Raw genomic sequence first — 12,088 nt, 5'->3', positions numbered from 1 at the left:
CCAAAATTCGGCCCAAACTCACCCCGCCTCTCTCGACTCTCAGCAAGTCAGTATGCATCTTTCTACCTCTATTGGCCACCTATCGGTCCGCCTCTCTCTCACTCGCGCCAGCGCCGCCTCTCCTCCGTCACGCTGTATCTCCTCAGTCACGCCGCCTTGCCCCAAGGTACTAATAAGGCCAACTTTCTTTTGAGTTCGGATCTAGTAGACTAGTAGAGATAGTCCTGTTGAGAATATGTGAAATCCTTGTTTGGTATTGGAACCAGAGAAGAATGAAGATAATAATTGATTGTTTATATTTTTCTTTATGCCTTTTCCTGTTTGTATAAGAAAAGTGCATGAATTTAACACCTTGTGGAATGAGGTAATTGTAATTGTAACTTTCAAATTAATACTCAGCAAATTAGTGAAAACTTCTTGAATTTAACACCTCCCTAATGGTATTCCTTTTATTTCACAGTTTATTCTAAATTTATACTAACTAGATGTTTATTTGCATGAATAGAATTATCATGAACTGATGCAATCAACTGAAGATGAAAAGTTTGATTTATGATAGATTGATTGGTACCAGTCAATTGAATTATATCTGCAATCGGATATACCATCTTTTGTATAGTGCATTTTGGTTCGTACTATGGATGCATATTTCCATTTTTAAAATCCAAACAGTTGATTTGTTCTGCTCAACATGATCTTCATATGAAAATGTGCTTGGATGTCAAATTTTACATTTTTTAGAATTTTTTACTATTTTTTAAGAGGTACAATATTACTTGATCTAAAGATTCTTGACCATTCAAAATTAGTGATTTTCTACCTATCCAAAAAAATAGTAAAGAAATTAAAAAAAATGTAAAAGTTGGCCTCCAAATAGATTTTCATATGGAGATCATGATGAACTATTTAGACCTTGAAATGAAGATATGGATCCATAGTACGGACCAAAGTGCATACTGTTTTTTTTTTTGAGGAAAAACCCGTAGGTAAAAGTGCATACTGTTACCTCACTCTTTCTGTACCACTAATAGGTACAAACATGTATTTTCATGGATATGTACTATTTTGGTTTAAAGCAATCTTTCTGTTTGCTCTTTTATGTTATTTTAGTTTTTCTTGTTTTATTCTTGCTGGTTACCATATCTTTTTCCAAGTACTCGAAACACTCCTTGTGAGGTTACTTGACCCGACCAGTATTTTACTTGAATGATATTTTGCCATTTTGTGGTATAACCTTCAATAAACTTAATTTCTGACCAAACCCTCAATTGAACTTTATTATTTTCTCTTAGGGAAAAGTGAAACAAATTGTGGGGTCAACTAAGAGATTCATCAGAAAATGGGAACTCTCTCTTGTGACTAACTTTGAATCTGACAAGTCAGCTGCCTACTATGCAAATATGTACAAAAGAGACAATCTCACTGGTGGCCATGTCATAATGCTTGGTGTCGATCCTTTGAGCCAGGTAACAGCTTTAGAGGGGTGCTTATCCTGGTTAGAAGTTATATTTGTATTCTTCTACCTTTCTTACTTTTATTGGTATATGGTGAGAGCGACATGAATATTTCAATTACGGGTCGGGGTGTTCATTGGGTCGGTTCGATTAAAACCAAATTAAAGTAGTCAAATCATAATTCTATTCAGTTTAAAAAATATAACCAAACCAACCAAACCAACCAAACCAAAATAAGCAAAGTAAATGTTGGTTTGTTTGGTTGAACCAAAGTAAGAGAGATTAAATTTTAAATGGTCAAAACTCAATACATACAAAAATACATTTAATAATCATAGAAATTAATATGAATTATCTATATCAGTTGTTGACATTACACACATTGTTTAATTCCATACAAAATATCTAGATGTTTTAAAATATCCAAACCGAAAATTTTCTTCATTTTAAGTCCAAAAAAACTTAGCAAACCATTGATCACACTAAAACATAGTATCGAACCATATAGAGTTCAGTCGGTTCGATCTTTTTGGTTTTGAAAAATCTAAAGGGAACCAAATATAAAAGCCCGAAGCATTTCAAAAATTCAACCGAACCATTTAAACCAAAAAACCAAACCATTTCCAAACCTTTTCGGTTCAGTTGAAAACAAAACAAATAAAAGGGACCCAATGAACACCCCTAATTACGGGTGAAGAAGATTATCTGATTTAACATTGTATTTCTTATGCAGTTCTAATTTGTCGCCAGTATTTGACGTTTGGAAAGGAATGATAGGGCGGAAAAAACTTGTTTTGGATATTAGTTGTTGAAAAAGGGTACATCAAGTTTTTTCTTAAGCATATTTAATCAAGTTAATTTTTTGTATTTTTTATTTTTAAGTTTGAGTAAGCATTGAGCTTATGATAGGTACTGTCAGTTTGATAAGGAAGCAAATAATTGCATCTAATTTTGAAGAAAGTATCTGTCTGTTGGTTTTCATGAGGTTGAAGGCAAAATTGTGTAGCGCATGCAGCAGTTGTTGATACAAATTTGAGTTTAATTGGGGCTTAATGTATAACTTGTGATTGATTGAGGATTATTTTTTTTTAAGTTGGATTTGATTGAGGCTAATTTTGGTTTTTCCAATGTCCAATTTTGATTTATTTTTTGTAATGCAGAATGGAAAATATTGACAGACAGATGGCAAAAGTTTAGTGATGTATTTGTAGATGCTCAAAGTTTGGAATTTTTGGTTTCATATGCTGATGAGTTTTTGGTGCATGGAGTTGATGTAGAGGGGAAAAGGTGAAGGTTTCTCACCATATCATATATGACTTTTCCTTTTTTGATTTCTGTTTAATTAAGGTTTCATTGGATTAAGTTTTAGTTGAGCAACTCAAAGGCAATAAAACTGGTAGTTCATCCTTTCACCCAACCTAGTTGGTCATATACTGGATATAACTGTATAATTAATGTTATAGAAGGTATGCTTTCTACTTTGTTGACTTTCATTCATGTCGACTTTCTTATAACACGACAGATTAGGTATAGATGAGGAGCTCATCACTATGCTTGGATCTCTTTCTCCAGTATGTAACACACTTTCAAATATTTTGAATCCTTCACTTTTCTCGTTATCTTATTTAAAGTTGAGAAGAAAAATGTTGGTTTTATGGTTGAATTAGACTTTCTTAGAAGACCAATAGTTTGTTATTTTTATTTTTATTTTTTTGAGGAAAGTAGGCTTTTTTTTTGTCGTTATTATATTTGTAAGAACCTTTTTGCAGTTTTTTTTTTCTGTAAATAATTTAGCAGTTAGCACTGTTGAAATCAATGCTGAGTTGGCCAAATCAACTAAAATAAACTTTCTTTTTTATATCGAATCAAATTAGTTTCAAAATTAGCTCCTAATTAGGTTTTGTTTTACCTGTCACTTTCTATTTACTTTGTGCTTACATAAAAAAAATTCTTGTTAGCATATAGAGGTTTCATATTGTTTGCAAATACAACAAAGGGTTAATCTCATTTGGATTCCCCTAATTTTGTAACTGGTATTGTAGATTCCGGTAACTTATGCTGGAGGTGTATCAAAAATGGAAGACCTCGAGAGAATAAAGACAGCTGGTAGGGGCCGAGTTGATGTAACAGTCGGTAGCTCTCTCGACATATTTGGAGGTGACCTATCCTATCATAAGTTTGTAGCATGGCATAATGAACAAATCATGGTTAATATATAGCATCAATGACCTTTTCGGGAGCAAAATTTGAGTTGAATTCGTTTTATTCTTGATCAAATTATTTATGCAATGGAGAGTAATTAATTAATGCTGATTAGAGAAATGTATTTGTTTAATTAAGGTCAACAACTAGTGGAATACTATATTTTTTTGAGTAATAAATTGATGTAGTAGAAGAGTAAAAATAGGGTGTTCTTAAGATCATCAAATCTTAGGTGAGCTCATCGCCAAAACCTAATGTTATTGCTTCAAATGACAAATTATTCAGATCATTAAAATTGATCTTTCTTTGGCGAGCAAATAGAGAAATATAAAAAACACACAAGAAACCAACAACAACAAACAATCAAGCCCATAAAATAAAAAAGACACAAGATTTTACGTGGAAACCCTTTCGGGAGAAAACCACGGAGCACGGCACAAAATCACTGTAACAAATAGTTTTACAATATAAGGAGATTATCAAGCCAATAACATTCTTTCTCACACTCTCTCACAATTTTATATACTAATCTATGAGATTATCAAGTGTATTTGGGTGAATTAAACAAGTGAAAAAACTCAAGAGAAGAGCTACTGACTGTTACAAACAACCATAGTGAGCTACAACCCAATTCTTGTCTTATTATAACACCCATAACATATACCTTCTCAAACATACTATCAACCATCTGGAAATAAGTATACCTCCACTTTACTTTCAATAGTAGAATGAAAAACACCACTAGAAATCCTCCCACAAACCCAAACTCGATGAACAAATATAACCACTTGTCCCTATCATCGGTAATTTTTGAATTGGAATCATTGTTACCATCACTCGAAGGAAGTCCCACACTGCTATCACAACTTGTCTCTAGTGGGGGTCCACATAGGTATGGATTGCCACTGTAGATGGATGGGTCATTAAAGGTTTGCAACTGATGCCCATTTGGAATGCTCCCAGATAGATTATTGTAAGAAAAATTAAGCACTGCCAAAGTGTATAAAGTGGATATGCTTTGTGGGATAGTCCCTGATAGGTTATTCTTGTGGAAGTCGAGTGACTCTAGAGATGTCATATTTCCAATTTGAAGTGGAATATTTCCTATTAAGTGATTGTGAGACAAGTTTAGATTAAATAAACCAGCAAGAACAACTATCGCCTTAGGTATTTCACCAGTTAGATTATTGTTTGACAAATCCATACTCTTAAAAAATGAAAGGCCTCGATAATCATACTCAAGGATCAAACCTTTGGTAATTGCATTTACACTCATATAATAATAATACATATCACCATTTATCAAAGAGAACAATTGACTCATCGAAGTAAAATTATCCAAGCCTCTTGGCAGTGGGCCAATAAGGTAATTATTGGAAAGATCTAAGAATTGTAGATTATTGAGTTGTGTCAATTTGGATGGGATATTACCAGAAATTAAATTGGACCGCAAACTTACAATTTGCAATTGCTGAAAGCTTTCTCCTACCCAATCTGGTATTATCCCGTGAAAGCTATTTTCCCCAAGATCAAGCAGTTTTAATCCACTGCAAAATTGTAAATCAAATGGAAACTCTCCAGTTAAACTGTTGTTTTCAAGCTTAAGCACTTCTAGTGTGACTGAACAACTCAAAGAGCTGGGCACAACTCCAGAGAGCCTATTATTTGCAAGATTTACAATGTCACTGATGTTAGACCAGCAAGGAGGAAGATGCCCTGATAAACTATTACTCGAGAGATCAAGATAATACAAACTAGTTAATCCGCAAGGAAACAACTCTACCATTTCAACAGTGTTATTGTTCGATACGATCAGTTTATTCTTATATGGTGACCTACGGTTTTTACGCAATTGTCCCGAAAAGGAGTTATTGGAAAGAAATAGGTACTCCAAACTTGTAGGAAGAAATGGTAATTTGCCCTCAAGTCGATTATTACTCAAATCCATATCCATGAGTTTGGTCATGTGTACCAAGCTGGCTGGTAACTTCCCTCTAAGTAAGTTTTGTGACAAATAAAGCCTGCTAAGTGAATATAAACTCCATAACCAATTGGGTATACTATCATCAATTCCAGTGTCTATCAGGGATAGATCCTTAATTTCTACTTGTCTTCGGAGCCAAGAGGGAAATTTTGGCCCTAGTTTGCATGAACTCAACCAGATAGTATTCAGTTGAAAAGAAGGGGTCCAATCACTATCAACTAAAATAGTTATGTTGTTTTCGTGGAGGTATAAAACTTTTAGGTTTAACAAACTAGTTAGATGAGCTTCTGATAGTAGTCCTGTGAATGAGTTCCAACCAAGATCAAGATAGACAAGATTTGTTAAATTTCCAATATCAATTGGTATTGTACCACTTAGGTTATTATTTGAAAGCTCAAGATGAGTTACACTTGTCATATCCGTTATCCACCCTGTCAAAGTTCCAGATAAGTTAGTTGATGAAAGATCTAAATACTCCAGATTCCCCAATGTGTAATTGGACAACTTGCCCAATAATAACTCCCTAATATCTCCTTCTATATTGTTGTCCGATAAAGATAAGTCGGTTAATTTTGTTAGACTATGTAGTGGTGGTACCATGCCAACAAGAGAATTATCACTGAGTTCAAGTTTGTTTAGAGAAGTTAGATTTCCCAGTGTAGCGGGATATGGCCCCACCAGGTTACAATCTTCGAGAATTAGAACATTTAAACTATGTAAACTGCCCACCCAAATGGGTATGGTGGTATTGAAGTTTTGATCGGAAAGATGAAGCACTCTGAGGGAGGTGAAGTTCACAAAAGGGATTGATTGTGGAATATGGGTTAGATTGTTTTCGGACAAAACTAACACTTCAAGTGATGATAGTTTGTTCAAATTTTCCACCCAATCATTTGAATCTTTAAAATCAACTCCTGACATTTCCATATGTTTTAGATTCCTCAGATTAGGTAACCACCATGTATCGGTTTTCAACATAAAACTATAAAAGTAGTAGCCATTGCTAAGATCAAAGTACATTAATCTATAAAGGTTCCCAAGTTGAGGAGGTATTGTTCCTGATAAGCCCGTATTAGACAAGTTGAGATACTTTAAGTTTCTAAGTGAGCCGATAAATTCTGGAAATTTACTCCCAGTAAAATTATTCGAGCTGAGATCCAAGTATTTCATATCACTAAGAAATATTAAAGATGGGCTGATCTTGCCTACCAAACTATGGTAGATCCAATCATCAAAGGAGTAATCTACATAGGTATTTCGAAGGTTTAGTTTGACAACATGACCTGTTTGATTGTTGCAGCGGATCCCTGCCCAGTTGCAGCATTTTTCGCCATTCCATGAAGCCAAACGACTGCTCGTATCATTGACACCAGCTTTGAATTCAAGCAGTGCATCTCTCTCATGCTCAATACAACAATTTGCCAGGAAGGCTTGAATGAATACGAGGAGGAGGAAATTGAGTGAGAAATTGTGCATCTTTATTAGTTAATGTGATAAGCTCTCAATGGTTCGGTAAAGTCTTCCAGTTGCACCTACTTATACAAGTTGCTAGGTGTTGTTGGTGCGATGATATCCTGAGATTAAATATATGCAAGGTACTGAGACACAAGGATACGTCAACTCTTTGAGGTACTAATTACGACAGTACTAGGACAACAATTCGTGATACATATAGCTCTAAGAAAGTGTTAACACACGTACGTATATTTTGGTTAATCATATGCATCGATGTAGCCATCCAACTTTTTATAAGATTAAATTTGACTGGACGATCGAGCCTTATGCTTACTAATTAGTGTCACTACAAGAAAATATACATTTACCGGCGCTAACTCAGCCGGCGCTAGAAAAAACGCCAGCCGATGGCGTGGGTGAAAATTTGATCGCGCAAGAAACGCCGGCTTAAGTTTTGGTTAAAAAAAAAAAAAAATCCGCGCCGGATCACTAAAATTGCCCGCGACTTAAAAGTTCCGTCTTCCGACTCAAACCTAGACCACCGCCTCCCATGCCTCCTTTCCGCCACTCCCCTCTCCCACCCCCTCCCCCCGATTCTGATTCTTCTGTAATGGCAGCCGAGCAAGCGTCAGACACAAAATCCTCTCCGCCTCAAGCCCAGCCATGTGCCACCCCCCCTCCCCCCTAGCTACGCCTTTCAGGGTTCCTCTTCCTCTTTCTCCATTTGTCAATCTCTGTCTCTCTCTTTGCTCCTAAAGAAAGAGAAAACAGATTACGCAAAGATAATCAGGCCAAAATGAAATTCCTCTTCTCTCTTCTCTCTTCTCTCAAAGGTCAGTGTTTAATTTGCATATACTGTAGGTCACAGTTTGGTGTTGGAATTTGACCAATTTCTGTCCAATTTGATCAATTGCTTATGAATTTTTGCCCAATTTGCTCTATTAGTCAATTAGCCTGTCGAGTGATTTGTGTTTCCAGTGCAAAAGTTTGAAGTCAGTTAATATAATATGCCGCAAGTCTGATGAAAATATATAGAATCTTACAGAGGTTCTGATGAGAAATGGAATTGCTTGAAAATGCTTTATGATGCCTATTATTGAGTACAAGGTCATATGTTTAATGAAGAATTCCTTTGAGACTGCCTTGATTACCATCTTTTTTTCTAATTTTCTTTTTCCTATTTTTTTTGTATGTGGATTGGGGAGGGGATGTTAGTTCAAAACCTGTTTGATATTAGGATATGTGATTCTTGATCAAATTCAGTGTTGGAATTATTTTGCTAAATTGATGTCATCATCTTGCACTTGTATGCATCTAGCACTGGAAACATAAACAGGTTGGTAGTCCCTCAATTATTATCACCAGTATTTAATTTTTAATTCATTATTTAACTCTGCACCAGCAATTTCATTATTACCGAAAATGAACCTTTTCTGGTAAGCAGTAGAATTAAGACTTTTTTTTTTAATCCTTACAGACGTTAGAATTATTGCTCTTTTTTTTAAGGCTTAAAATAGAAGTAAAAGAGCACTAGAATTAATCCTTATAGCCATTAGAATTAAGCCTTAAAATAGAAGTAAAAGGAGTTATTGCCTTTTCTGGTAAGCACTAGAATTAACATTAACCTAACAACTATGCTAAGTGTACCCTTGAAATAGGATCTCCCATGTAGAGAATTGCTAGTATTTCCAACAGTTTTTGTTTGTTTTCAAAATTGATGGATATTTTAATGTTCTGATAAATCGATTTTGATGCGCATCCTAGACCAATCTGAAGATGTGTAGTGTCAACAATGAGAGATAGCTTTATTGTACCCCTGAAGATGGTTTTTTAATGTTCTGATAAAATTGATGGGATTTCAACAGTGAGAGGTAGGTTTAGGTTTGAAATCTGCTCTTTACAGGTTTGTGAATGTGGAGAAGATGATGAAGACCATGAAGAAGATGAAGATCAAGAGGTACTTGTTTTTCAACCTTTGATAACTGGCATCAGTTACAGTCATGGTTTAATTAATTCAATTTTGTTTTACACTATTGCTGCATTAGGAAGTTAACATTTGTGAAAAACCAAGAAGTGTCTCATGGCATTTTTACATGTATGTCCTTTCTGATTTTATAAAGTAAGCATTTTTGTAACACTGTGCACAGTGATCCAGGTTTAATAATCAAAGAGGTAAGTTTATGGACTAAAGGAATATAGCTGGAAAAAAAAATGATAGATATAATTTGTCATATGTTAGGTTTTATGTATTGATTTAATACAATTGCAGTCTTAAGAGGTTTTTCTGAGAAAATCGTTACCAATTCTGGTAGAGGGGTAATTTCAAGGGCCTCCTTTTCTTTTAAAATTTCAAGGCCCTCATTTGTGCTTTGTTTTCGTTTTTCAAGGTCAGATTTAGCTTATTCTCTTATAAGTATTTTATGATTTTTATTTCAATCTTTTTTTTTATAACAAAGAGAAAGACAAAGGACTTGTATGTTATTTTGTTAAAATCTGAAAAAAACAGCACCATAAGCTTCTATATATAGCAAGTACCTCATAATTTGAAGTTAGGTCTCTCTCCGCCAGTCAAGGCAAGTGTCCCTCTCTCTATCTCTTTCTCTGATGGTATGTACACTTGAATTTTATTTTGCAAATTATGGAACAAAGATCTAGTTTAATGACCTGCAGTAATTTTTTTTGTGGTTCCAGTGCAGGTCAGAAGAGGAGCTTTCTCAGATATGAGGTTAATTAAATTCTATTGCATCTGACTTTAGTTGCATCTTTGGTTGGTACTTCTAATTCGTCTCTATGCGTGAGACTTGGTTTCTCTCTGGTAACCTTATTGTTTTTCCCATATATTCCTAAATCTTTTTGTTAAAGAGGTTGGGTACTTCATATTAGTTCTTTTAACTTGTGATGTTACCATTGGCTTACCTGCAGCAGCATATGCAAACCCCACTTGGCAACAAAATCCTAGTAATCACTCTGCTCTTCTAACTTGTGAAAAAATAACCAATGATCTGAGGGAATATCACATGTTAAATTGATCTGGCTGGTACTCTGTACGGAAGCAAGTCGAGCAAAGTTAAGCATGTCTACTGTGGATAATAATCACACTGCTATCAGTAGGGATGCACCTGCTACCATAGCACCAGAACCTCAGGATGTGGTGGCTGCTGATAGAAAGGTATGTTTTCTTTCACTAGCTATGTGATGACTATAACCCAAGAGTGCTACAGCATGTATGCTACATGACAAAGGAAAACTTTTTACATAATACATGTAATTACTTGCTGGTTGGAACATGTATAAGGATATTAAGCCTTGCTAAAGCAATTTAGCAATAATTTTAGTTTCCGAACTAAAAAATTAAATTACTGTTCTGAAAGCTTTGGACCTGTCCTGTAAGAATCTGGTATGGACATGATATTGGTGATCACATTCGAGTACCAGAGCAAACTTTATTAGTACGGAAATACTGGATTTTCATCCTGGCAATCAAAATCCTATATAAAAACTATAATGTCTGTGACTTGACTTGCATTATCTTACCATTATCTTTAAGTGAGAATATTTCCTACTATCCATGACCTTTAACAGTCACAGTAAGGGCTCCATTTGTGCTTGTCATGTTAAACATTCTTAATGAAAAGTATCAACACTTTTGGTGCAATTCAGGCTCCAGAAAAGCTGATCCTTGATTCAAAAGAGAAGATAGAGTATTACCGTACCATAATGCAAGAGCTTGTAAGCACTCTTTTCACTTGCCTTTGTATATTATTTTTAAAATATATTTGCATATTTGATCTTAAATTGGAATTTTTTTGTTGTTTTCTTGCTTATGAATAATTCTGGTTCTTTCATTTTTGCTAAAGGTTCTTTACAAAAGTCACTGCGACACAATGAGAGATTCTAATCCTCGTGACGTTTGTAAACTATTTTATGTTGTTAGTATACCATTATTTGACTTATTTAGTGTAAAATTTGTAAGTTGGGGTAAAGTCACATGCCATCATACCTGTACCAATGATCTTAAGTCTCAATATCTTGATCCATGCATGACCAGACCATGTAGGCTCCATGGATAACTCATAGGCCATCATAGCAACATATGGGCATACTTGTACCAGTGTTCAACACAAACAAAACCAAAAGAAATCTATACTGGTACAGCATATGCCTAAAACAGCCCTGAATAACAAATCAGATAGAAATACTGGTTACAGGCTAAATTAATCCAATCCATTGCATAGCCATATAGAAAACACTTTCATGAACATCCCAAAACAAGAATTTCCATTTTTGGAATTTTCTATGATTTATAGTGAATTTTTGAAATTTTCATTTTTTTTTACTATCCAGGACTTTTGGCGGCGTTTTGGAAGCGCCGGGAAAAGATATAATTTTTTTTATAATGGCAAAGCCTTTGGCGGCGTTTCGAAAGCGCCGGGAAAGCCAAACTTCGGGCGGCACTTGTCCAAGCGCCGGAAAAAAGGGTTGTAAACGCCGGGAAAGGCTTTTGCCGACGCTGGTATTGCCGGCACTTGTCCAAGCGCCGGGAAATATATTTAGTGGCGTTTCTTAGTGTATTTAGTGGCGTTTTTAAGTGCCGGGAAATGTATATTTTCTTGTAGTGTGTGGAGCGGAAGGAATAAATTAAAGTCGAATTCTTTTATAAATAAAATTATATATATATATATATATATAGAGGTTGGCTAAGATCAAAGTGGTAGTTCCTGAGCTTTGGTGCTACCAATTCGTTTTACAATTTTCAAAGTTCAAAACGTCGATCCGAACCGTTCAAGTTGTTCTCCATATTAAATTGTGATTGGAGACCAAATTTTACATTTTTCTAAATGTTTTTACTATTTATTAAGCCACTTTGAAAATCGCTGATCCAACGGTGGCTTAACAAAACAGTAAAATCAGAAGCCACCGTTGAATCAGCTGTTTTCAAAGTGGCTTAATAAATAGTAAAAAAATTCAGAAAAATGTAAAATTTGGTCTCCAA

At 34.9% G+C, this 12,088-nt stretch overlaps 3 protein-coding genes across 9 annotated transcripts in view; 2 read left to right on the top strand and 1 right to left on the bottom strand.

Moving 5' to 3' along the window:
• The window catches only part of LOC144569609 (1-(5-phosphoribosyl)-5-[(5-phosphoribosylamino)methylideneamino] imidazole-4-carboxamide isomerase HISN3, chloroplastic-like), an 85,650-nt gene extending 81,739 nt beyond the window's left edge, over window positions 1–3,911 (top strand). Inside the window, exons 3-6 of the mRNA XM_078320060.1 lie at window positions 2,188–2,272; window positions 2,615–2,741; window positions 2,977–3,025; window positions 3,497–3,911. Of these exons, the coding sequence (XP_078176186.1) occupies window positions 2,188–2,228 (41 nt within the window). The 3' untranslated portion in view covers window positions 2,229–2,272; window positions 2,615–2,741; window positions 2,977–3,025; window positions 3,497–3,911. The remainder of the gene's footprint in view (window positions 1–2,187; window positions 2,273–2,614; window positions 2,742–2,976; window positions 3,026–3,496) is intronic.
• LOC144569577 (uncharacterized) overlaps window positions 1–7,121 on the bottom strand; it is a 48,852-nt gene extending 41,731 nt beyond the window's left edge. The window contains exon 1 of one of the 2 annotated variants that reach the window (XM_078320020.1): window positions 4,361–7,121. In XM_078320020.1, the coding sequence (XP_078176146.1) occupies window positions 4,361–7,116 (2,756 nt within the window). In that variant the 5' untranslated portion in view covers window positions 7,117–7,121. Of the gene's footprint in view, window positions 1–4,320 lie in introns of both variants that reach the window. The other variant, XM_078320025.1, reaches the window with a different exon arrangement.
• A 691-nt stretch (window positions 7,122–7,812) lies between these two features.
• On the top strand, window positions 7,813–11,732 carry LOC144548916 (uncharacterized). 6 transcript variants are annotated; one of them, XM_078297638.1, is made up of 6 exons: window positions 7,813–7,928; window positions 8,359–8,431; window positions 8,999–9,910; window positions 10,018–10,264; window positions 10,756–10,824; window positions 10,953–11,732. In XM_078297638.1, the coding sequence occupies exons 4-6, from the start codon at window positions 10,169–10,171 to the stop codon at window positions 11,163–11,165; spliced, it is 378 nt and encodes a 125-aa protein (XP_078153764.1). In that variant the 5' UTR covers window positions 7,813–7,928; window positions 8,359–8,431; window positions 8,999–9,910; window positions 10,018–10,168; the 3' UTR covers window positions 11,166–11,732. The 6 variants fall into 6 exon arrangements, with proteins under 6 accessions (XP_078153764.1, XP_078153780.1, XP_078153796.1 ...); XM_078297654.1 differs by having other exon boundaries at window positions 7,813–8,431; window positions 8,999–9,052; window positions 9,141–9,910; XM_078297670.1 differs by having other exon boundaries at window positions 7,813–8,431; window positions 10,953–11,003; window positions 11,440–11,732.
• The last annotated feature ends 356 nt before the right edge of the window (window positions 11,733–12,088 follow it).

The sequence above is a fragment of the Carex rostrata genome, chromosome 2 (genome assembly GCF_964058835.1).
Source record: "Carex rostrata chromosome 2, lpCarRost1.2, whole genome shotgun sequence".
Taxonomy (NCBI): domain Eukaryota; kingdom Viridiplantae; phylum Streptophyta; class Magnoliopsida; order Poales; family Cyperaceae; genus Carex; species Carex rostrata.
This window is presented reverse-complemented; position numbering and strand designations above follow the sequence as displayed.

What these genes read in the sequence shown, in the direction of transcription:
- LOC144548916 (XM_078297638.1), top strand. Translation starts at nt 10,169, where the DNA reads ATGTCTACTGTGGATAATAATCACACTGCTATCAGTAGGGATGCACCT. An exon ending in TGGTGGCTGCTGATAGAAAG is followed by an intron (nt 10,265 to 10,755) that starts GTATGTTTTCTT and finishes GGTGCAATTCAG; the next exon opens with GCTCCAGAAAAGCTGATCCT. An exon ending in GTACCATAATGCAAGAGCTT is followed by an intron (nt 10,825 to 10,952) that starts GTAAGCACTCTT and finishes TTTTTGCTAAAG; the next exon opens with GTTCTTTACAAAAGTCACTG.